The following is a 25,386-nucleotide window of genomic DNA, read 5'->3' on the forward strand; positions in this document are numbered from 1 at the left end:
AACTAGCTGAATTTTCACTGTATGAATTAAATATAAATATAAATGTTTGATTAACAAAATTCCAGGTTGAAATTATTTTCATTCTAAAATTTTAAGGCATTTTGCTTCATTTTCCAGCAGGCTATCTTAATTGGTTTTTAAATCTACAAAGTTCAGTGCCATTCAGGTTACCAGTACTTATAAATGGCCTTGTTTTGGTTTGCTTTTTGTTTTTGCTGTTACTGGCTTTGGATTTATTTTGATTGTGTGTTTATCTTTGCTTTTTAAAATTTCCTAATGTATCTTTGTGTAGGTTTTTTTCAACTTCATTTTTCACCCGCTGGGCAGTTGGTGCACTTTGGTTCTTCTTATGTGGAAATTTGTGGATATTTCTTTGATAATTTTCTCATCTCTATCTTGTCTATCTTCTTCCTGAAATGCCTGTTATAGCCAGATACTAGTGATATTAGTCTACTTGATTCTGTAATTTTCTTATATTTTCTTTCTTATTTTCCATCTTCTCATTGTTTTGGAATAGCTTTCCCCAATTTCTTTATCTGGCAGCACAGTCCAGAGAACAACTTGGGATTGAGTGTTAGCCACTAGTTCTTTTAAAAGCTACAAGTAATTTCCATCACTGGAAAATTCTTATTCAGCTTTTATATGTGGCACTACAGCTTCAAGAGCTGCCCAGTCTGTACCTCTCTTTTTCATTCTCTAAGTTCAGAATCCTTAGCCTGCAGTGCCTATTCCTTTTTAAAAGATCTTTATTGGGTCAGCTGGGTGGCACATTTGGTTAGGCATCTCACTCTTGATTTCAGCTCAGGTCATGGTCTTAGGGTCCTGAGATTGAGCCCTACGTTGGGCTCCCTGCTCAGTTTGACATTTGCTTAATATTCTCTCCCTTCTCTCTCTGTTCCTCCCGCTGCTAAAATAAATAAATCTAAGACAAAACAAAAACCAAAACCCAAACAAAAGAGCTTTACTGAGGAATAATTTACATACTGTAAAATATACCATTTTAACTATACTATATACTTTATTGTCTTTTTAAGTAAATTTGCAGAGTTGTGTGACCATTTGAACAGTACGGTTTTAGAACCTCCTTATCACTACAAAAAGCATCCTGTCTACATTTACAGTCAGCACCCATTCCCAGGCAACTAATATTAATCATTGTCTTTCTCTATTGATTTGCTTTTTCTGGCCATTTCATGTAAATGTAATCATACAATAAATATTTTACATATGGCTTCTTTCACTTAACATCATGTTTTTCAGGCTCATCTATGTTGTAGCACTTATCAGTAGTTCCTTCATTTTTATTGTTGAGTAAGTATGTTCATTGTATGGATATACCACATTTTGTTGATCTATTTCCTGTTGATGGACATTTTTGTTGTTTTCAGTTTTGGAAAGCATGAATAATGTTCCTATGAACATTCCTGTAAAAGTTCTGTATGGACATGTGTTTTCATTCTCTTGGGTAGAAATGGGATTCCTAGGTAACATGGTAAATATATATGCCTAATTTCATGACACATTTTTCCCAAGTGACTAACACCAGAAATATCTGGAAATTCTAGATGCGTTTAGTCCTTGCTAACACTTGGTATTGACAGTTCATATGATTTTTTAGTTATAGCAATTCTAAGAGGTACTTATTTCCAAAGTACTATAAAAATATTTTTATAAAAAAATACTATAAGTATAGCATATAGTATATACTATAAGTATAGTAAAAAATATTTTTATATAGTATATATAAAGTACTTTTTTATAAAAAAATTTTTTTCTCATATTGTACTCTCTTGGCAACTTTTGTATGTATGGTTCAATATTATTAGCTATAGTGACCATCGTGCATATTATCCCCATGACTTACTTATTTTATAACTGGAAATTTATACCTTTTAACCTCCTTCCCCACTTTGCGTATGGTCCACCCGTGACTCTGGCAGCCTCCAATTGGTTCAGTGACCTGTAACACTTTTTTTTTTTTTAAGATTCCATGTAAGTGAGGTTGTACCATATTTGTCTTTCTCCATTTGACATATTTGACTCTACTTAATACTAAGTTCATCCATATTGTCACAAATGGCAAGATTTCATTCTTTTTTATGGTTGAGTAATAAATATTTTATTGTGTATATATACACACCACACTTTCTTTACCCATTTCCATATCAGTAAACAGGTTGCTTCCATACCTTGGCTATTGTAAATAATGCTGCAGTGAACGTGGGGTACATATATATTTTTGAAATACAGTTTTTGTTTTTTGGGTAAACACACATAATGGGAATTGCTGGATTTTATATTTCTATTTTTAATTTTCTGAAGAGTCTTCAATACTATGTTTCATAGTGGCTGTACCAGTTTACATTCTCACAAATTGCATGAGTTTCCTTTTCTCCATATGCTTGTCAATGTTTGTTATTTTTTGTCTTTTTGATATACCAGCTATTCAGACCAGTGTGAAGTGAAATGATAGCTCATTGTGGTTATGATTTATATTCCTCTGATGCTTAAATGTTGATCATAATTTCATGTGTCTTTTTACATCTGTGTCTTTGGAAAAGTGTCTATTCAGGTTCTCTGCCCATTGTTAATTGGGATTTATTTCAGTGTTGAGTTGTAGAGTTCTTTATATATTTTAGATATTAACCTCTTATTAGTTGTATCATTTGCAAATATCTTCTCCTATTCAATAAGTCGTGTTTTAATTTTGTTGGTTTCTTTTTGCCTTGTAAAAGCTTTTTAATTTGATGTAGTCCCAATTGTTTATTTTTGCTTTTGCTTCCCTTGCCTAATGAGACAGATCTAAAAAAAATCTTGCTGAGACTAAGGTCCAAGAGATTATTACCTTTTATTTTATTTTAGGAGATTTGTGGTTTTAAGTCTTACTTTTAGCTCTTTCATCCATTTTGAGTTTATTTTTGTAAGAAATAAAGTGTAAGAAAGCAGTCATGTTTCATTCTTTGGTATATTGCTGTGCAGTTTTTTCAACACCATATTGAAGAGACCATTTTTTTGTTTTTGTTTTTGTTTTTAAGATTTTATTTATTTGAGAGAGAATGCACCAGAGCATGCATTTGGGGTGCAAGGTGCCACAGAGAGAGAAGGAAGGGGAGGAGGAGACTCCCTACTGATTGGGGAGCCTGCCAGTGCTCAATCTTGAACCAAAGGCAGAGGCTTAACCGATTGAACCACCCAGACCTTCCTTGAAGAGACTGTCTTTCCCCATTGTGTATTCTTGACTCTTTATCATAAATTAATTGACCATGTAAGTGTGGGTTTGTTTCTGAGTTCCCTGTTCTGTTCCATTTGATCTGTAGGTCTTTTTTGGTAGCGGATACCATAATAGTTTCATAGCTTTGTATAGTATAGTTTGAAAGTGGAGTGTGATATCTTTAGTTTTTGTTCTGTCTCAAGATAGATTTAGCTGCTCATGGTCTTTTTTGGTTCCACACGTTTTAGAATTTTTTGGTTCCACCTCTGTGAAAAATGCAGTTAGTATTTTAGTAGGAATTGCATTAAATCTGTAAATTGCTTTAGGTAATATGAACTATTTTAACAATATCAGTTCTTCCAGTCCATGAGCATGGAATATCTTTCTGTTTATTTGTGTCATCTTCAGTTTCTCTCATCAGTGTGCTATAGTTTTTTTAGAGTATAGGTTTTTTTTTTTTTTTAACCTCGTGGCTACATTTATTCCTATTTTATTTTTCTAATGCAGTTGTAAATGGGATTGTTTTCCTAATTTCTCTTTGTGATAATTTGTAATTAGTGTATGGAAACATAATAGATTTCTGTATTTTAATTGTATTCTGCATATTATTGAATTCACTTTTTCTAATAGTTTTTTTTAGGGAGTCTTTAGGGTTTTCCATATAAAGTATCATGCAATCTGCAAACAGTGACAGTTTTACATCTTTCTTACCAATTTGGATGCCTTGTATTTTTTATCTGATCATTGTGGCTATGACTTCCAGTACAATGCTGAATAAAAGTGAAAAGAGTAGACATCCTTATCTTGTTCCTGATCTTAGAGAAAAAGATTTCAACTTTCACCATTGGGTATGCTTTTAACTGTGGGTTTATCCTCCTTGGGTTTTATTATGTTGAGGGATGTTTTTCTGTATGTTTCCACTATGATCTTTTAAATGTATGGTTGAATTTTGTTTGCTGATATTTTGTTGAGGATTTTTGCATCCATGTTAATCAAGGCCTGAATTTTTTTCTGGGATCCTTTGAGAAAAGCATGTATCAGGGTAATGCTGGTCTCATGAGTTTAGAAGAGTTTGGAAGAGTTTCAGAAGGATTGGTATTAATTCTTTGAATGTTTGGTAGAATTCATCTGGTTCTGGATTTTTGTTTGTTGGGAGGTTTTTTGATTACTGGTAACAATCTCCTTACTAATAATTTGTTCACATTTTCTCTTCTTTGTGATTCAGTTTTGATAGCTTCTATATTTCTAGGAATTTGTCCATTTCTTACTGGCTGTCAAACTTGTTTGATGGATAATTGTTCCTAGAGTTCTATTATGTATGATTTTTTGTATGGTATTATTTGTAATGTCTTCTTGTTTGATTTTTTTTAAGCCCCTTAAATTCACTGAGACTTGTTTTATAGCCCAGCACATGGTTTGTCTTGGTGACTCTATCATGTCTACTTGAAAATAATCTGTATTTTGAAGTTGTTGATATAGTTTCTATAACTGTTAGTTAAATCAAGGTGGTTGATATTGTGCAGATCTAAGTATTTTCTGATTTTTTTGTTTAGTTCTTTAAAGCACTGAGGAGATAATTTTGTATTACTTGATATTTTTGTGGTATTTCCTATTTCTTTTGTCATTTTTCCTTTATGTATTTTGAAACTTTGTCATTTGGCACAGCACATCAGTAATTCTCTCTTTAGCTGATATTGAGATAGCCATTCCTGCCTTCTTATTCCCATTTTTTGCATAGTATATATTTTTATGTCCATTTACTTTCAACCATGTATGTCTTATAGGCAGCATATAATAGTAAGGTTTTCTTTTTTTAATCCATGGTGTCAGTTTATGGCCTTTAATCACGGTGTTTAATCTAAGAGCAAACCATGTTCCTTAGTTCAAATCCCTGTTTTGAAAATTAAATTTTATTGGAACATAGCAACATGCTTTTCTGTAGCTGCTTTTACACTATTATACTGAGCAGTTGTGACAGAGACTTTATGTCCCAAAACTCTCAAATATTTACTGTTAGGCCTTTTACAGAAAAAAGTTTGTTGACACCTTGTTTAGACCATTAAAATTTAAGGTGATACAGTTGGATTAAGTCCTTTCATTATTTATTTTCTGTTTGTCCCATTTTTCCCTTTTCTGCTTTCTTTTGGGTGTTTTTAAATTTTTGTTGGTATTTGATTATATCAAATTTTTAGCTATATTTTCTTGTATTTTGAAGTTGTTTGTCTAGGGATTATAATGTCTCAGTGTTCTTGTTAATATTATACTACTACATGCAGAATGGTGATGGTAAAACGTTGCAACCATGTGTAGGTTTCTTCCCTCTGCTCCATTGCCCTGACCTTTTTGCTGTTATTGTATTATATCTTCACTAGACAGTGTCATAAGTTTTGCTTTCAATATCCACACACACAAAATTTTGAGGGGAAAAAAGACCATTATATTTATTCAGCTATTTACCCTTCTTTTATTCTTCATTTCTGAGTATTAAGGTTTCTGTGTAGTATCACTGCCTTTCAACCTAAGAAACTTCCTTTAGCATTTCTTGTAGATTAACTAACTCTACTAGTTATACATTTTTAGTTTTCTTTCTTTTCTGAAAATGTCTTTTAATCTCACATGTTTCAGTTTCACACAACAACCCTCCACTTCAGATGACAGTTGTAAGTAGTAGGTCCCCAGATTACTCAAAACTTCTAAATTAGAGGTTAAGTCTCCCTTCTTGGATTTGATCATTTGCTAGAACAGCTCACAGAACTTAGGGAAAATACTTAACCAGTTTATTATATAATAAAAGATATGATAAAGGATACAGATGAAAGAAGAGATATGTAGGGGTGAGGTCTAGAAGGGTCCCATGTGCTAGAGCTTCTATCCCTGTGGAATTGGAGTGTGCCACCCTCTGGGTACATGGATGTGTTCCTCAACCCAGATGCTCTCCATACCCCATACGTTGGGGATTTTTATGGAGGCGTCATCATGTGGCATGATTAATCATTAACTCAGTCTTCAGCCCTTCGCCTTCTAGGAAGAGCTGGAGGTGGGACTGAAAGTCTCAAGCTTCTAATCATGGCTTGATCTTTCTGTTGACCAGCCTCTGTCCAGAAGGCCACCAGAAATCACCTCATTAGAACGAAGGGTATTTCTTTCACCCAGGAAAATCCAAGGGATTTAAGAGCTGTATGTCAGGAAGTAGGGTAAAAAACCAAATACTGCAACAAAAGATGCTTCAAGTATTCTTATCATTTAACAAAATTACAAGGGTTTTAGGAGCTTTGTGCAAGGAACCAGGGATGGAGACCAGTATTTTTTGTTGTTGTTGTTTCACAGCATGGAATTCTAGCTTGTCCGTTCTTTTCTATTAGCACTTTAAAGATACTGCTCTGCTGTTTCTGGCTCATCAAGTGATCTTTTATGGTGATAGTTTCTGATGAGAAATATGCAGGTATTTGAAGCTTTGTTTCTATTCTCCTTTAAAGATAGGGACCCTGTCTTGGATCTTTTTCACCATTACTAGCACATCTCTGATGTGTAGATATACAATAAATTTTTCTTGAATTTATTTTGTTTTTATTACATTTTAAGTAAATATGAGGACTAGACAGACTTATTGGGGTTCTATTTTGGCAGGATCAGAATTGCCCAACACATATTCCTGCCATTAAACTTTTTAAGATCCCTTCACTAAATATGAATAGCCAGATGAAAGAAACCATGCATCCATTACTGATTTTCTGAAATGTTTCTCTTTCTCCCACTTTTCCTTGGTTACTTGGCTTCCTTTCCATGTAAAAGGAAAAAAGGAAGCAGTAGCTACTTGTCAAAATTTTTTGCTTCTCTTCTCTTTTGCATAGAAACTACTCATCATTTTATAAAATAATGGATTATTAAGGGACATTCAGAAAACAATGAGCCAAAAAGTGTTCTGGGAGAGTTCTTTATTTTATAACATTACATCTGATGTTTAATATCTATAGAGAGAATTAAATACAGCAGAGATTTCCTGTTGAAGCTCTCAAGCGTTTCCATCTGCAGAAAAAAACCAGACTTTCTGCCTGATCATCCCATTGTACTTCAAAAACCAGTAAGTAGTTTCCTAATTTTACATTAATTCTAAAATATTTGTCTTTAGTATTTTCACTGGATTCTTTCCTTAGATTTTTAATTTTATTATGGAATATAATTCAGAAAAATACATAAATCCAAATGTATAATATAACCCCAGCTTTGTTTTTCTTTTTCAACATTTCCTTAGTAGTTCAGGGTCTTTTCTGGTTCCATACATATTTTAAGATTGTTTGTTCTAGGGCTTTGAAAAATGCTGGTAGAATTTTGATTGGGATGGCATTGAAAAGTATAGATTGCGCTGGGCAGAATAGACATTTTAACAATGTTTATTCTTCTGATCCATGAGCATGGAAAGCTTTTACATCTTTTGGTGTCTTCTTTAATTTCTTTCACGAGTGTTCTGTAGTTCCTTGAGGTGCTTTACCTCTTGGTTTATTCCAAGGTGTCTTATGGTTCTTGGTGCTATAGTAAATGGAATCAATTCTCTAATTTCCCATTCTAAATTTTCATTACATGTATAATATAACTAATTACTGTAAGTAATTACCACTCTGGCCAAGAAATAGAATGGAATTATATTTTAAGAAATATTTTTTGCATTGAAAGATAAGGAGCCTAAAAATTCTATTGTTTTTAAGTTCTATAATCCATCTGCAGTTGATTTTACTTTATGATGTAAAGTAGGGGTCAAGTTTTATTTTTTTCTACATGAATATCCAGTCATCCTAGCAATATTTTCTCAAAGAATAGTCCTCTGCCGCCCTTGTGGCAATATATGTGTGGTGTGTTTCTATGCCCTTACTCTTCTCAATTTATCTTTTTATATAGTAAAACAAGTCACCCTACTTATTCTTCAGTGTGTTTTTGCTGTTCTTAGTGTCTTATATTTGTGTCACTGCATCAGATTTCATCAAAATAAAATACAATAAATACACCTATCTTTTAGCACATTGATTGGAAACGACAGGAATGTTGGTATCAGACTTGGGTTCAAATTGTAGCTTCACCTTGTGTATTAGTACACTGTTCAAACTTAGGTCATTTAACCTTGAAACCTTAGTTTTGTGATTGCAGATGAAGTTGATAATGTATAGCAGGACTTGGATAGTACTTAGTGCTTATTATGCACTTAGTAAATTGTCTTTATTTCCATTTTGACTAGAGTTTGACTTTAAAGTTTTCACAATCTTTTTTATATGGGTAAAAGTATTCTATTGAGATGAACTCAAAATATAAGTATGCTGAGAATGGCTCATATGGGAGATATAACATCTCCTGTGCTTTCCAACCATTTGGAATACAAAGCCTCTTTTTTAAAATTCCAAACTTGTAGAACTGTAGTCAGTTCAGTCAGAAATTTAAGTTTTTTTCCTAATACAATGTTCAAATTATCCCACCTGTTCAGAAAAAAAATCGTAGGCATATGTATGAATAAATCTAAACTTGAATGCTATATAAAATATGGTCATTTTTTTCATTTGCACACCTATTTCATCTCTAATATTTTATTTTGTAAATAAAATTTAGACAGACACATTATTTTGAACAAGCCAAGTACCACAAAAACAATAGGTTTGGAATACAATCTAATATATTTAAAAATGAATTACATATTTTTTTAAACATAGAACTGTTTTGACAAATTCCAGTTACTTTAATACTTTGTATAGTAACATGCATTTAAGATCTGTAAACACTTAATAGGATCACAGTATTTGGTTTGATAAACTAAGTAGTAAAAACTGTATCTTTTCAATCGATAAATTAACTTTTTCTTTTATGTTACAGGAAAACCACCAAAGTTTTAAGTAGCATTTTAAGAACAAATGAATTTGAAGATAAAGAATTATTCATTTTCTATTTTGGACACCTGCAAATGAAGTGGATCTAGTAACAATAACTGTAATGGACTGTGACAATTCAGTTTATTTTTAATTTTGATGGTTGGGTATTTGGTTTCTCCTAAAATGAGAAATATTTTAAACTATAAAGAATTTTCTAATCAGTTTCAGCTTTGCAGGCAGTTTCCTGCATAAATTGGGAAGTAACACTGGAAAGTAAGAATTTGGTTAGTAGGGAAGGCTGTATTTATAATTTGCATGCTACTTGCAATTTTTTGTTTTTCATCTCTTGTAATAATGGAATGGAAATGTAAGCTGTAAAGATTCTCAAATATAAAGTATTTGCTATGATGTATATATGGTACATAATTTCTTGTTGTTTCTAAAGTTGGCTTTTGTTCTTTTTTCCACTGATTTCAAACCAGCACTCTCAAAGGATCTTTACAATCTCTCCAGAGGCTTAAATGACCCAGGATGTTCAATGCATAGTTCTCAATGACAGGAAGGAGAATATTTTAACAGGCATTTCTTTGGTCTCTAGGTTTTTGATAAAATTGTTCAATATTCATGATTACTAGCAGAGATGGACAATTTGGAAACAAGGAAACTCAAGGTGAAAACAGCTGCTACTTGTTGTCTCTAATCAGACTCCATGAACAGAAGTTAGGCAATTGCAAATTAATACTGATTTTTTTTTTCCAAAAGAGGAAAGATTTAGGCATTTGCAAGTAATTGAGGTACATTAAGTTTCAATTCTTTAATTTCTTATGACAAGAACATGTATGGATGAAGAATTTGGGAGCTAAGCTTTTAGCTCCTAGAAATTTTATATAATAAATCTCCTGCATTTTGTCCCTCTGGACATTACTATTGATAAGAAGAGTTTCTTCCTGCATAGTGTAAAAAAAAAAATTGCTGATATAAAGGTAAGTGTAAACTCTCCTTAATTCTATTCTCAGAAATCCCCAGGTCTACAGGCAAGGCATTCAAGACCCTCATTTGGCAGAAAGTTTTATCATAAAATTATAATCCTAAAACCAGTAATATAATCCTAAAACCAGTAACTTTTTCTTCACTGGTCTTTGGGCTTTTTTCCTGGATTCAAGCTTTAGTCCATAGTAGGCTTCCCATCTTGGTCTTTTAGTACACTACCTTTCATTACTTCGCTCCCCAAGGGGGGAAAAATACACTAAAACCATAAATTTCTGGATTACTTAAAAATGATACATTTAAACCTTTAGGGCCCAGATTTATTTTTTGTCCTATTTTCCCTTTATATTATTATAGGTTCCAGTGTGTATATACATATATATATACACACACACACACACAACAATTTATGTATAATTTGTATAAGAGCTGAGGTATTACCATAATTAAATTGGTTTATTATTTGCTTGTTCTCAAAGGGTTTTTTTTTTTTTTTTGGACTCTAATTAAAAAAATGGTAATAGAACTTATTCCAGTTTGGAATCTAAAGAGCTCTTCCGCTCAGCACTGTTATTGAGGGCAGAAACCTTTTTAAAGTCATACCACCATGGTACTTTGCAAACTGCCTCACACTTAAAAGACTTACGTACTTTCTTAATCTAATTCTGAAATATGTTTTGATTGGCTATAATTTGTATTTTTTGAAACCATAACCTTTCAAGAAGTTTTATGTCAAAAGTCATTGTATATAATCAGAGTACGACTGCAAAGTCTGTTTTATTATCTGTTTGCCTTTGTACATATGTATAGCTTGTCTGAGTAATCATTGTACATCTTCATTAATATTCTCTGCTTTGTATATAAATTAAAAGAGTTGAGCCAGGTGTTGTTTCATAGTGTTTGTCATCTTTAGAAGTGACTATATATATGTGTATGTGTGTGTATACACACACACACACACACACACACACACACACATTTGTGTCTGTGTGTGTGTAGGTGTGTATATGTCAAAATTTACTGCCCTTGTCTTGTATAAGTTATGAAAAAAATTACTTAGATGGACGAGGACTGAGGCGTATACAAAGGTATACCTTTGATAGAAGCTAATTCGTTTGAGAAAATTTTAGGTCAAATTTTATATTTAAAAATATAATTTAGTTCAATCTGAGTTTTCTAACAGTAAAAGAAAAAAAAATTGCCTTACAGTTTTTCCTTGAAGACCTGTGGTTACAAAGGCATTTGGATTATAGAATAACAGAAATAGATTTAATCTGCACTGGATTTTTATTAGCAGCATTTATCAGAATAGATTTTATTAAAACTATATGAGCCTTTATAGCAAAGTGTACTAGGTACACAGAACACACAACTGTTCTGGTGAAATTAGAATTGTCATTCTAGTGTTAAAACTGGAAAAGGTTTTCTGTCCAGTATCTTCCCTGGGAAGAGGGAATGCTCTTAAAATTTTGTGCTTATTTTGTATTTCTTCTTTTACTTAGGTTAAAATTTTATTATTTAAATGCAAATGTCTATTTTCCAGAAGTAAATTAGTCCTCTGGCTCATATGCCAAAAAATTTGAATCAAATTTTCTCAAAGTAAAATTCTATTTTTTTGATTTGTTGAACCTACATATAATTATGATGCTATAATAAATGATATAATGGTGTTACAGTACCAAATGGTACCCTAACTATCACAGAATTGTTCACTTGTGAAAAACCAGTTTATAACATGATAGGTATATAGAGTCTATAGATTACAGTCAAGACTATTGTATGCTCATGTATTAACTTTTTTTAGCTTAGACAATAGAAAGGTATTTTCTCACAGTTCTAGAACCTGGAAATCCAAGATCAAGGTGCTAGCAAGGCTGATTTCTTCTGAAGCCTCTTCTGGCTTGCTGTTGGTACCTTCTTAGTGTGTCCTCACGTGGCCTTTTCTTTGTTCACCTTCTTTTGCTCTCTCTGCACATAAGGACACCATTTTGGGTCACATATTAGCTTTTTCAGTAAAGTGAATACTTACAAGGTCATGAATTGGTAATGGAGGGAGCACTACCAAAGAATAAACTTCACAGAAAATCAGTTACTTAAAAATGACAAAACACTGATTTAACCTTGATAGTTTATGACAAATCTACAAAAGCTATCCTATGAAGTGATACTCTAAAAGTTCCCACTTCAATTATTTTTTATCATTTCTTTTTCACAATTTTTTTCCTTTATGTGTACACTTTTTTCACATATTAAGATTCTTTCACTGAAGGGTTTAGGTTACAATGTAGCAAAACAGCAAAGACTGAGAATAGTGAACTTCAAAAATTTAGGTAAACTTCACATAAAAGATATAGAAGACATTTTAGAAGAGTGCACATCTTAAATATATTAAACAAAAGTACAGAGTAGATTAGTAACTCCAGAGAATTTTCTAATTCACATTTTCAATAAGAATACTTGTTTTGCACTTGGAACCATAAAATGTCTAGGAACATCTAGTTGTTCAGGATCCACCATGAAGCTGAAAAGAGAAAAACAACCATTATTGAATGATAATAATTGCCAGGGCTAAGTTAGTCAAGGTGTAATCATTCCTAGACTATTTTCTCCCACCTTTAGTCTGTATAATTATCTTTCAAGTTAGTCACTATTTACTATTTGAACCAAGATTGAACTCTTCCTATGCAATATTTGTACCAGGTCTTTGGGCACTTGGTCATACTTTGTTATGTATGAATGGAGCTTATCTTGGCAATGAGATTGTAAATGCCCTGGATGAAATCATATTGTTTTAATCCTCCCAGTACTGGCATCAGTTTGGGAATGTAAAATACTTTTACATCACAATTTCCGAAAGATTGGGTAGAAGCAACTGGATGTGTTTTAAATGTAGTGTATCTATGTTGTTAAGGTTGAAAATGTTTTCCCCAGTGAATATAAATATCCCGAAGTCAAATCTATAGCAAAGAAGTAAGATTGATGGAATGCTGGAGAAACAGACAAATAGAAAGGTCTGAAATTTGCAAAGCTATTTAAGAAATATACTAGTTGGTAATAGGATCTTAACTTTCATGTGTATCTTCATTTCTCGTAGCCACAGGCCTCTCTCATTTGCCAAGGGATACTTGGCTCCACAGACTGAATTCTTCATATTTTGGTCTGGGTATTTTATGGTGGCTAGTGGGCTGTTTGGCTGTACTTCAGTATGCCTCATTTGAAAGATTTTGATATTTGAGAATCCATAGCAATATATTTAAGGTGTTTCTTCAGTAAACCACTTAGAAACTTAATAAAAAAGCAGTCTTATCAGAAATCATAATTTGTGAGTTAAATTAAAAATACAAACCTACCCATCTCTTTATAATAGGTATTTTTTCCAGATTTTAATTTTAGGTCTAAATATGTACAGCTGAAATGCTTTTTTTTTTTTAAATTTTTTATTTTTTATAAACATATATTTTTATCCCCAGGGGTACAGGTCTGTGAATCACCAGGTTTACACACTTCACAGCACTCACCAAATCACATACCCTCCCCAATGTCCATAATCCCACCCCCTTCTCCCAAACCCCCTCCCCCCAGCAATCCTCAGTTTGTTTTGTGAGATTAAGAGTCACTTATGGTTTGTCTCCCTCCCAATCCCATCTTGTTTCATTTATTCTTCTTCGCACAATGGAATACTATGCAGCCATCAAAAGAAATGAAATCTTGCCATTTGCAACAACATGGATGGAACTAGAGCGTATCATGCTTAGCGAAATAAGTCAAGCAGAGAAAGACAACTATCATATGATCTCCCTGATATGAGGAAGTGGTGATGCAGCTGAAATGCTTTTAATTGTTTTTATTTTTAACCTTCATATCCATATAACAAACAAAATGCATGACTGGTTACTAAAAATATTAGTAGAAAACACAAAAAAAATAAAAATATTAGAAGTCATATGGCCATTAAAACTTTAAATAATATTTATAAGCTAATTCCAGCTGTTTGTCCAGAGAGGTGTGTCTGCTGTTGCAATTTATAAAACTTCCACATTCAAAAGAAGAAAAGGATGCCCCAAGTAGATATTAAAAATCTTAAGGGAGATTTTAAAAATTGTGTTAGAAATCAGACCTATCTTTTCTTTTTGTTCTTCCAAACTTCAGGGGTCACTGCTGAAATTAGATGTGATATGGAAATTAATGCAAAATAGGTTAACAAAAAAGGCATTAAACTGCACTGAATTTGGGTTCTGAGAATAAGAATCGATCCAGTATTATTTGTGCCCAACTTTTCTCTCCAAATTAGGGAATGCTCTCAGAGAGAAAGAACAAAAATTTCAGCCATATTCATGGCTTTCTTATTTGAGTAGTAAGTCTGAGATATAAGCAAGGGAAATTCTGTAAGTCCATAAACGTGTCCTTAAGATCTAGAGTAAGTATATACCTAAAGCTCAGGCAGAGATGGTAGGCTGCTGACTGGAAAACATTCACACCTGATCTCCCCCATCTCCTCACCTACCTTCAATTCTAGAATTTACCTTTTCACTTTCCATTTATTCCCTAATCCATTGAAATCTACCCTACCACTGCATTAAAACTGTTCTCTTGAACAGTGACCTCTTGTCAAATCCAGGTTTCAGTCCCATTCTCTTCAGTCCCACCCCACCACACAGGCCCCTGACAAGCACTGTTCCTTGCATGGTATTTCTCTTTCAGTTTCCTTGCTAATTGACTACTCTGACTCTCCACCTCTGAGTGGTTCCCCTCTGTCTCTTTAGAGGCTTTCCCTTCCCTTTTAAATAAAGGCACTTTCTTATGCTTTTGTCAGATAGTTGTTCTTATTTATACCCTTTCTCACTAAACCCAGGCTTCAAATATCTTGCCATGGTTAACTCCTGAAAACTGTATTGGCAAAGGAACTCTCTCTGGGTAGCTCCTGGTTCAGATGCCTTCTTTTTTCTGGCCTAGATTATTGCCCTACCTGACCAATCTGTCACCTCTCCATGATACCCACCTTTCTCCCTCCTGCCAGTTACTACTGATTAGAGCATTCACTATGCCTCTCAGAAACCTTTAACGAATCCATATTACTAAGTTCAAACTCATATTTTCAACCTGATTTCCTACTCTCCTCTCTCTCTACATGTACCAAGCCCTATGCCTTATTCTTACCTTTGTACCAATTAGCCAAGAACATTAACATCTTATATTTTGTTCATGTCTACATTTTACTTCTAGCAAAGTCTCTTCCATCTTTATTTGTCCAACTCTGCTTTAAAGTTCAAACTCCAGGTCATCTTTTTTTAAAAAAAAACTGTTAAAAAGCAATCCCTTCTCTAAATATACATGCATATTATGATACCAGCAGTAACTACTGTGTTATGCTGGAGCTTGTTTTTTTCTGCAAGTATTTGTCTTTCCTACTGAACAGCATTTTATGGGAAGGGACTGAATTTTTACTTTGCACTCTCTCTAGCTCCCAACATAATGTTTATTCAAAATTGGAACTAGCACTAGTAAAGCTAAGCATCCCAGTATCCTCAGTACCTAACCCATAAAACACTCAGTAAATATATTTAATTGGTGACTGGAAGGGTAGATGAACAAATGAATTTTGGTTCTCAATTATCTTAAGCCTTGGCTACGTGAAACTTCTTAGACAATTTCGATTTTCTCTTTCCATTCTGCTTTCCTCCAATTACAAATAGTATTTTAACAGCTATTAAAAATATTTTCAGCATAATTCAGATCTGCAATCTATGGGTTACACATTTCAAATTTATTCAGTACACTAAATTATAATATGGTAAAACATTTGAATAAATTTTTTTGGACATGTCATGATTTGACTCCCCAAGTTTGTGAGATAGGTTACTCTATGTGACTAGAAAAAAATGACTAATACTAGGTTTAATATAGCCAGGAATACAAATAGGATCAACTAAGTAGTAAAGACAATAGACTATATAGATCTATTTCCTCCCCCCACTTTTAGATTTTAAGATCTAATAAAGAGAGCACCACTGATTTTGGTTTGGGGGTAAGAAATACATCTTTTAAAAGCAAGAGACAATACAAAAGCATATAAGCACTGAAATCAGGATAATTACCAGGAACTAGCATAGTAGATGTCAGTTCTGGAGTTTCCAAGAAGTCCACGTTGCTTCTCTGGAATGTCTTGCTATAATTTGTCTGAAGGTGGCTGTATAAATAATTACAGGTTAAGGCTGTGCGCTTCTTTTATAATCTAAGTAGAGTGCAACAGATCGACTTCAGTCTCGGTGGCAAGGTTTTGGATGATTTGGATTAAGTCTCTGAATATAGACTTTTTATGGTTATTTGGCCTTAAAAAACAAAATTTCTGAAGACTTTTAAAAGTCTTCAATATAAAAATATATAATAATAAGATTGCAATATATTAATTAATTATATAAATGTAATTAAGAATAAGAACATTAATTCCCATGGAAAATAAAAGGAGAAAGACTTTAATTGCAGAAAGTAGCTTAAACAGAAAAAAGAATATACTGGATGTCAGAATGATTTCAAAGTAGGATAGCTAAGAAGAGAGACTATAGATTTTCCTCTCTCTAGGGAAAAAAAGAAAAATCATTTATCTTAAAGTGTAGGTCTTGAGTACAGGATTAAGTAAGTTGGCTTTAGCTCTCTTCTGTGTTTGAAATTCTATTTGTGTCATTATATATTATAGTTTTAAAATAGTCACAAAAATAAAACTTTTAGGTAAATTTATAACTAAATTAGGTAAATTTATAACTAAATTTCCTGGTATTCTATTACTTTCATTACCATATTTAAAACCTTAAATATGGGCTTAATAGAGGGCTGTATTCTCTGCCATTTAAAACAAACTAGTACTATATAATTTCAATAGCAATAATTTTCTTCATCCCATTTTTCCAATTGTATGTTACCTATTTGTAATTATCTTAATTTAAAAGAGGTGTATTGGTTTAACTTTGTTGAGAAGTTACTGACAAATATCTACATTCAACATGTACAATATGGTTTGATATACATTATACACTATAGAATGCTTACCAAGAGAAGTTGATTTTTAAATTTTTTTGCAGTTTAAAGATATTTAGAAACTTAAGCCATGATGGTGTTAACTGTTATAGTTTTACTGTAAAGTAAAATGCCACAAAGTTTATGAAAAATTAGAAAGTAAAATTATTTTCTCATCCTTCCTTTTCTGTGTCCTTTGTCCTCCCAACCTCCTGGTACTTAAGACACCCACGACCCATATCTAACTCTTACTTGACAACATCAGTAAAGTGGTTATACTTAAAGGAGGATCATTACCAAAAGTATTTGTGCTTCAAGAAGAGAAGGGTTTCTAATCTATGAAATAAATTCTTAAAAGGGTGGGATTTAGGAAAACGAACAAATGGGATAGATTTTAAGGTAAAGGGAATAGAGCTTTTCCTACAAGTTCTAAAAACATCATGTATATTTCCCCCTCCTTGCCTTACCCCCCAAAAAAGCCTAGTGTTACTTACCTATTCCACACACTGCTGTTCTCCCAAAACTCATAAATAATGTACCGAGATTCATTGGAAAGCTTCTGTATGGAAATACTGAAATGGAAAAGAAAAATTGTAAGTAGCCATGGGAAATTAAAGACAAGAAGCAAACTAATTTTAAAGATTCTAGTTATTTATTTTAGAGAGAGAGAGTGTGAGCAAGCTCAAGTGGAGGGAGAGGCAGAGGGAGAGAATCTCAAGCATGGCCCACGCTGAGCAAGGAGCCCTACATGGGACTTGATCTAGGACACTGAGATCATGACCTGAGCTGAAATCAAGAGTCAGATGCTTAACCAACAGCCACACAGGTGCCCCAAGAAGCAAACTAATTTTTCTAATTATCTCTGTATGTGGTGTGAAACAATCTTACCTATTCATATGGAAAAAACCTATGGTGCCTGCATGAAAATGAAAGTTTTGTGAAGAATTGATTAGTTCAATATGTCTGTATTGTTTGACATAATTTTTTAATTTTTTGGTTTGTTATCATGAAAATCATCTCAGTATGTAATAGACATGAATATTTGTTGTCTTATGGTTCCAAAAAATGTTGTATGTGTGCATTTGTACTTGACCTCAAGTGCAGATCTTTGAATCTATCCTGTCTGCCTCCATATAGCTTTTTCCAAATTCCTGGCCTTATCCCATCCTTGGATTGACTGCTGCAAGGTTTCTGGTTTGTCATGCCCATGGTTCGTTCTCTCTCTCTCTCTCTCTCTCTCCCACACACACACACACACACACACACACTTCTGGCTTGCCGGGGCCCACTGGTTTTCTCTCTTTCACACACACGCACATATGCAAGCATGCACGCACACACACACACACACACACACACCTCAATTTTCTCCAACTTTGAGAGTCCACATTCTAGCCATAATTGTCAATTTTTTGTTTGTTTGCTTTTCCAATTTAGGACAGACAGATTTGTCCCTTGCAACTCTCTGACCAGCCTGAGAGTGGCTAAAAGGCTATGTGATGTATTTTGGAGGAGCTGGATTGGGGGGTCTGCTGAAAAGACACATTGGGATGAAGGCTAGATTTAATCGATCCTGGTGGTGGTGTGGGTTATCCCGTGGAGAACAGTAAATACAACACAGGAAGAAAAGCTAGAAAGGTGGTGAAATCGCTTAGTGAGTAATAACAAAGATCCAAATTAAGGTAGAAAAGAGGAGGGGACAGATTCATAAATTTATGGGAGGATGGGAGACAAATACAAAGATGACTTTAAAAAATTCCAGGGAGGGGGGAAGAGTCAAGATGGCGGAGAAGTAGCAGGCTGAGACTACTTCAGCTAGCAGGAGATCAGCTAGATAGCTTATCTAAAGATTGCAAACACCTGCAAATCCATTGGCAGATGGAAGAGAAGAACAGCGATTCTAGAAACAGAAAAACAACCACTTTCTGAAAGGTAGGACAGGCGGAGAAGTGAATCCAAAGCGACAGGAAGATAGACCCCGGGGGGAGGGGCCGGCTTCCGGCAAGTGGCAGAGCACCAGAGCACAAAATCAGGACTTTTAAAAGTCTGTTCTGCTGAGGGACATCGCTCCAGAGGCTAAACCAAGGAGAAGACCATGCGGGGTCAGTGTGGCCTCAGGTCCCGCAGGGTCACAGAAGGATCGGGGGTGTCTGAGTGTTGCAGAGCTTGCGGGTATTGGAACGGGGCAGCCGGCTACAGAAACAGAGCCAAGGAGTGAGCTCTCAGCTCCGGGTTACCGTGAACCGGTCACAGGCTCGGTGAGCTCGGAGTGCGGCTGGAGGAGAGGCAGACGGGAGTTACTGGGCGCTGTTCTCTGGGGGCGCACTGGGGAGTGGGGCCCCGGGCTCGTGGCTCCTCCGGACCGGAGACCAGGAGGCTGCCATTTGTATTCCTGTCCTCCGGAACTCAGGGAAAAAAAGGTCAGGGAACAAAAGCTCCTGAAAGCAAACCCGAGTGGATTACTCAGCCCGGCCCCTGACAAGGGCAGTGCAATTCCGCCTGGGGCAAAGACACTTGAGAGTCACTACAGCAGGCCCCTTCCTCAGAAGATCAACAAGAAATCAAGCCAAGACCAAGTTCACCTACCAAGGAGTGCAGTTTCAATACCAAGGAGAGCAGCAGAATTCCAGAGGAGGAGAAAGCAAAGCACAGAACTCATGGCTTTCTCCTTGGGATTTTTTAGTCTTGCAGTTAATTTTTTTTCTTTTTCATTTTTCTTCTCTTCTGCTAAAATTCTTAACTTTTTTAAACTAGTTTATATAAGTTTTCTTTTTTATACTTTTCTTTATTCGTTTTGTTTTGGTAATTCTTTTATTTTTTTTTCCTTTTTATTTCTGAAACTCTTTTTAATCCCCTTTCTCCCCCCTCACGATTTGAGATCTCTTCTGATTTAATTAAAGCATATCTTCCAGGGGTTGTTGCCACCCCAGGCAACAACCTATTTTTTAGTATTTTACTTGCGCCGTCATATATTCTTATCTGGACAAAATGACAAGGTGGAAAAATTCACCACAAAAAAACAAGAGGCAGTACCAAAGGCTAGGGACCTAATCAATACAGACATTGGTAGTATGTCAGATCTAGAGTTCAGAATGACAATTCTTAAGGTTCTAGCCGGGCTCGAAAAAGGCATGGAAGATATTAGAGAAACCCTCTCGAGAGATATAAAAGCCCTTTCTGGAGAAATAAAAAAAAATCTAACCAAGTTGAAATAAAAAAAGCTATTAATGAGGTGCAATCAAAAATAGAGGCCCTCACTGCTAGGATAAATGAGGCAAAGAAAGAATTAGCCATATAGAAGACCAAATGACAGAGAATAAAGAAGCTGAGCAAAAGAGGGACAAACAGCTTCTGGACCACAAGGGGAGAATTCGAGAGATAAGTGACACCATAAGACGAAACATTAGAATAATTGGGATTCCAGAAGAAGAAGAAAGAGAGAGGGGAGCAGAGGGTATACTGGAGAGAATTATTGGGGAGAATTTACCCAATATGGCCAAGGGAACGAGCATCAAAATTCAGGAGGTTCAGAGAACGCCCCTCAACATCAATAAGAATAGGCCCGCACCCCGTCACCTAATAGTAAAATTTACAAGTCTTAGTGACAAAGAGAAAATTCTGAAAGCAGCCAGGGAAAAGAGGTCTGTAACATACAATGGTAAAAATATTAGATTGGCAGCAGAATTATCCACAGAAATCTGGCAGGCCAGAAAGAGCTGGCATGATATTTTCAGAGCACTAAATGAGAAAAACATGCAGCCAAGAATACTATATTCAGCTAGGCTATCATTGAAAATAGAAGGAGAGATAAAAAGCTTCCAGGACAAACAAAAACTGAAAGAATTTGTAAACACCAAACCAGCTCTACAGGAAATACTGAAAGGGGTCCTCTAAGCAAAGAGAGAGCCTACAAGTGGTAGATCAGAAAGGAACAGAGACAATATACAGTAACATTCACCTTACAGGCAATACAATGGCACTAAATTCATATCTCTCAATAGTTACCCTGAATGTTAATGGGCTAAATGCCCCAATCAAAAGCACAGGGTATGAGAATGGATAAAAAAAAAAAAAATAAACCATCTATATGTTGCCTCCAAGAAACTCATTTTAAGCCCAAAGACACCTCCAGATCTAAAGTGAGGGCGTGGAAAAGAATTTACCATGCTAATGGACATCAGAAGAAAGCAGGAGTGGCAATCCTTAGAACAATTAGATTTTTTTTAATTAATTAATTAATTAATTCTTTTTTTATAAACATGTATTTTATCGCCAGGGGTACAGGTCTGTGAAACACCAGGTTTACACACTTCACAGCACTCACCAAAGCACATACCCTCGCCAATGTCCATAACTCCACCCACCCTTCTCCCAACCCCCCCCCCCAGCAACCCTCAGTTTGTTTTGTAAGATTAAGAGTCATTTATGGTTTGTCTCCCTCCCAATCCCATCTTGTTTCATTTAGTCTTCTCCTACCCACTTAAGCCCCCATGTTGCATCACCACTTCCTCATATCAGGGAGATCATATGATAGTTGTCTTTCTCTGCTTGACTTATTTCACTAAGCATGATATGCTCTAGTTCCATCCATGTTGTCGTAAATGGCAAGATTTCATTTCTTTTGATGGCTGCATAGTATTCCATTGTGTATATATACCACTTCTTCTTGATCCATTCATCTGCTGATAGACATCTAGGTTCTTTCCATAGTTTGGCTATTGTGGACATTGCTGCTATAAACATTCGGGTGCACATGCCCCTTTGGATCACTACGTTTGTATCTTTAGGGTAAATACCCAGTAGTGCCATTGCTGGGTCATAGGGCAGTTCTATTTTCAACATTTTGAGGAACCTCCATGCTGTTTTCCAGAGCGGTTGCACCAGCTTGCATTCCCACCAACAGTGTAGGAGGGTTCCCCTTTCTCCGCATCCTCGCCAGCATCGGTCATTTCCTGACTTGTTGATTTTAGCCATTCTGACTGGTGTGAGGTGATATCGCATTGTGGTTTTGATTTCTATTTCCCTGATGCCGAGTGATATGGAGCACTTTTTCATGTGTCTGTTGGCCATCTGGATGTCTTCTTTGCAGAATTGTCTGTTCATGTCCTCTGCCCATTTCTTGATTGGATTATTTGTTCTTTGGGTGTTGAGTTTGCTAAGTTCTTTATAGATTTTGGACACTAGTCCTTTATCTGATATGTCGTTTGCAAATATCTTCTCCCATTCTGTCAGTTGTCTTTTGGTTTTGTTAACTGTTTCCTTTGCTGTGCAAAAGCTTTTGATCTTGATGAAATCCCAATAGTTCATTTTTTCCCTTGCTTCCCTTGCCTTTGGCGATGTTCCTAGGAAGATATTGCTGCAGCTGAGGTCGAAGAGGTTGCTGCCTGTGTTCTCCTCAAGGATTTTGATGGATTCCTTTCGCACATTGAGGTCCTTCATCCATTTTGAGTCTATTTTCGTGTGTGGTGTAAGAAAATGGTCCAATTTCATTTTTCTGCATGTGGCTGTCCAATTTTCCCAACACCATTTATTGAAGAGGCTGTCTTTTTCCCATTAGACATTCTTTCCTGCTTTGTCGAACATGAGTTGACCATAGAGTTGAGGGTCTATTTCTGGGCTCTCTATTCTGTTCCATTGATCTCTGGGTCTGTTTTTGTGCCAGTACCATGCTGTCTTGATGATGACAGCTTTGTAATAGAGCTTGAAGTCCGGAATTGTGATGCCACCAACGTTGGCTTTCTTTTTCAATATCCCTTTAGCTATTCGAGGTCTTTTCTGGTTCCATATAAATTTTAGAATTATTTGTTCCATTTCTTTGAAAAAGATGGATGGTACTTTGATAGGGATTGCAATAAATGTGTAGATTGCTTTAGGTAGCATAGACATTTTCACAATATTTATTTTTCCAATCCAGGAGCATGGAACATTTTTTCATTTCTTTGTGTCTTCCTCCATTTCTTTCATGAGTACTTTATAGTTTTCTGAGTATAGATTCTGTGTCTCTTTGGTTAGGTTTATTCCTAGGTATCTTATGGTTTTGGGTGCAATTGTAAATGGGATGGACTCCTTAATTTCTCTTTCTTCTGTCTTGTTGTTGGTGTAGAGAAATGCAACTGATTTCTGTGCATTGATTTTATATCCTGACACTTTACTGAATTCCTGTACAAGTTCTAGCAGTTTTGGAGTGGAGTCTTTTGGGTTTTCCACATATAGTATCATATCATCTGCGAAGAGTGATAGTTTGACTTCTTCTTTGCCAATTTGGATGCCTTTAATTTCCTTTTGTTGTCTGATTGCTGAGGCTAAGACTTCTAGTACTATGTTGAATAGCAGTGGTGATAATGGACATCCCTGCCGTGTTCTGGACCTCAGCGGAAATGCTTTCAGTTTTTCTCCATTGAGAATGATATTTGCGGTGGCGTTTTCATTGATGGCTTTGATGATATTGAGGTGTGTGCCCTCTATCCCTACACTCTGAGGAGTTTTGATCAGGAAGGGATGCTGTACTTTGTCAAATGCATTTTCAGCATCTACTGAGTGTGTCATATGGTTCTTGTTCTTTCTTTTATTGATGTGTTGTATCACATTGATTGATTTGCAGATGTTGAACCAACCTTGCAGCCCTGGAATAAATCCCACTTGGTTGTGGTAAAGAATCCTTTTAATGTACTTTTAAATCCTATTGGCTAGTATTCTGGTAGAATTTTCACATTTGTGTTCATCAAGGATATTGGTCTGTAATTCTCTTTTTTGATGGGATCCTTGTCTGATTTTGGGATCAAGGTGATGCTGATCTCATAAAATGAGTTTGGAAGTTTTCCTTCCATTTCTATTTTTTGGAACAGTTTCAGAAGAACAGGAATTAATTCTTCTTTCCCTGTGAAGCCATCTGGCCCTGGGCTTTTGTTCGTTTGGAGATTTTTGATGAGTGTTTCAATCTCCTTACTGGTTATGGGTCTGTTCAGGCTTTCTATTTCTTCCTGGGTCAGTTGTGGTAGTGTATATGTCCCTAGGAATGCATCCATTTTTTCCAGGTTGTCAAATTTGTTTGCGTAGAGTTGGTCATAGTATGTTCTTGTAATTGTCTGTATTTCTTTGGTATTAGTTGTGATCTCTCCTCTTTCACTCATGATTTTATTTATTTGGGTCCTTTCTCTTTTCTTTTTGATAAGTCTGGCCAGGCATTTATCAATCTTATTATTTCTTTCAAAGATCCAGCTCCTAGTTTCGTTGATTTGTTCTATTGATTTTTTGGTTTCTATTTCATTGATTTCTGCTCTGATCTTCATGATTTCTCTTCTCCTGCTGGGTTTAGGGTTTCTTTCTTGTTCTTTCTCAAGCTTCTTTAGGTGTAGGGTTAGGTTGTGTACTTGAGACCTTTCTTGTTTCTTGAGAAAGGCTTGTACCACTATATATTTTCCTCTCAGGACTGCCTTTGCTGTGTCCCACAGATTTTGAACATTTCATTATCATTTGTTTCCATGAATTTTTTCAATTTTTCTTTAATTTCCTGGTTGACCCATTCATTCTTTAGAAGGATGTTGTTTAGTCTCCAAGGATTTGGGTTCTTTCCAACTTTCCTCTTGTGATTGAGTTCTAGCTTCAAGGCATTTTCTTTTTTAATTTTTTTTCTTCTAAATTTTTTTTTAACTTTTACCCTTTTCTTTTTTAACTAGTTTAATATATATATATTCTTTTTTATATTTTTTCTTTATTTTTTTTCTTTTTTTTAATTGTTTCTTTCTTTCTTTTTTTTTTTTTTCTGAACCTCTTTTTATCCCCTTTCTCGCTCTCATGATTTTGTTAAAGCATATTTTCCTGGGGTCTTTGTCACCCTTTTAGTATTTTAATTGCTCCTTAATATACTCTTATGTGGACAAAATGACAAAGCAAAAAATCTCAACATAAAAATAGAACAAGAGGCAGTACCGAAGGCTAAGGACCTAATCCAGATAGACATTGGTAATATGTCAGATCTAGAGTTCAGAATGACAATTCTCAAGGTTCTAGCCGGGCTCGAAAAAGGCATGGAAGATACTAGAGAAACCCTCTCCAGAGAGATAAAAGCTCTTTCTGGAGAAATAAAAGAACTAAAATCTAACCAAGTTGAAATCAAAAAAGCTATTAATGAGGTGCAATAAAAAATGGAGGTTCTCACTGCTAGGATAAATGAGGCAGAAGAAAGAATTAGCGATATAGAAGACCAAATGACAGTGAATAAAGAAGCTGAGCAAAAGAGGGACAAACAGCTACTGGACCTCGAGGGGGAGAATTCGAGAGATAAATGACACCACAAGACGAAACAATATTAGAATAATTGGGATTCCG

At 35.0% G+C, this 25,386-nt stretch overlaps 2 protein-coding genes across 3 annotated transcripts in view; one reads left to right on the forward strand and one right to left on the reverse strand.

Annotated features, from left to right (window-relative positions):
• The window catches only part of LOC309859010 (uncharacterized protein C8orf88), a 40,783-nt gene extending 29,852 nt beyond the window's left edge, over window positions 1-10,931 (forward strand). For both annotated transcript variants that reach the window (XR_014308486.1, XM_082719417.1), the window contains 2 exons: window positions 7,186-7,292; window positions 9,065-10,931. Coding sequence is in view for 1 of the 2 variants with exons in the window: in XM_082719417.1 (XP_082575543.1) it covers window positions 7,186-7,292; window positions 9,065-9,088 (131 nt within the window). In the remaining variant the exon portion in view is untranslated. The remainder of the gene's footprint in view (window positions 1-7,185; window positions 7,293-9,064) is intronic.
• Window positions 10,932-11,320: 389 nt separating this feature from the next.
• NECAB1 (N-terminal EF-hand calcium binding protein 1) overlaps window positions 11,321-25,386 on the reverse strand; it is a 203,809-nt gene continuing 189,743 nt past the window's right edge. The window contains exons 11-13 of the mRNA XM_082719412.1: window positions 17,553-17,630; window positions 16,143-16,234; window positions 11,321-12,568 (exon numbers count right to left, since the gene is read on the reverse strand). Coding sequence (XP_082575538.1) covers window positions 12,543-12,568; window positions 16,143-16,234; window positions 17,553-17,630 — 196 coding nt within the window. The 3' untranslated portion in view covers window positions 11,321-12,542. The remainder of the gene's footprint in view (window positions 12,569-16,142; window positions 16,235-17,552; window positions 17,631-25,386) is intronic.

This window comes from Mustela nivalis, assembly GCF_964662115.1.
Source record: "Mustela nivalis genome assembly, chromosome: 2".
Classification (NCBI taxonomy): domain Eukaryota; kingdom Metazoa; phylum Chordata; class Mammalia; order Carnivora; family Mustelidae; genus Mustela; species Mustela nivalis.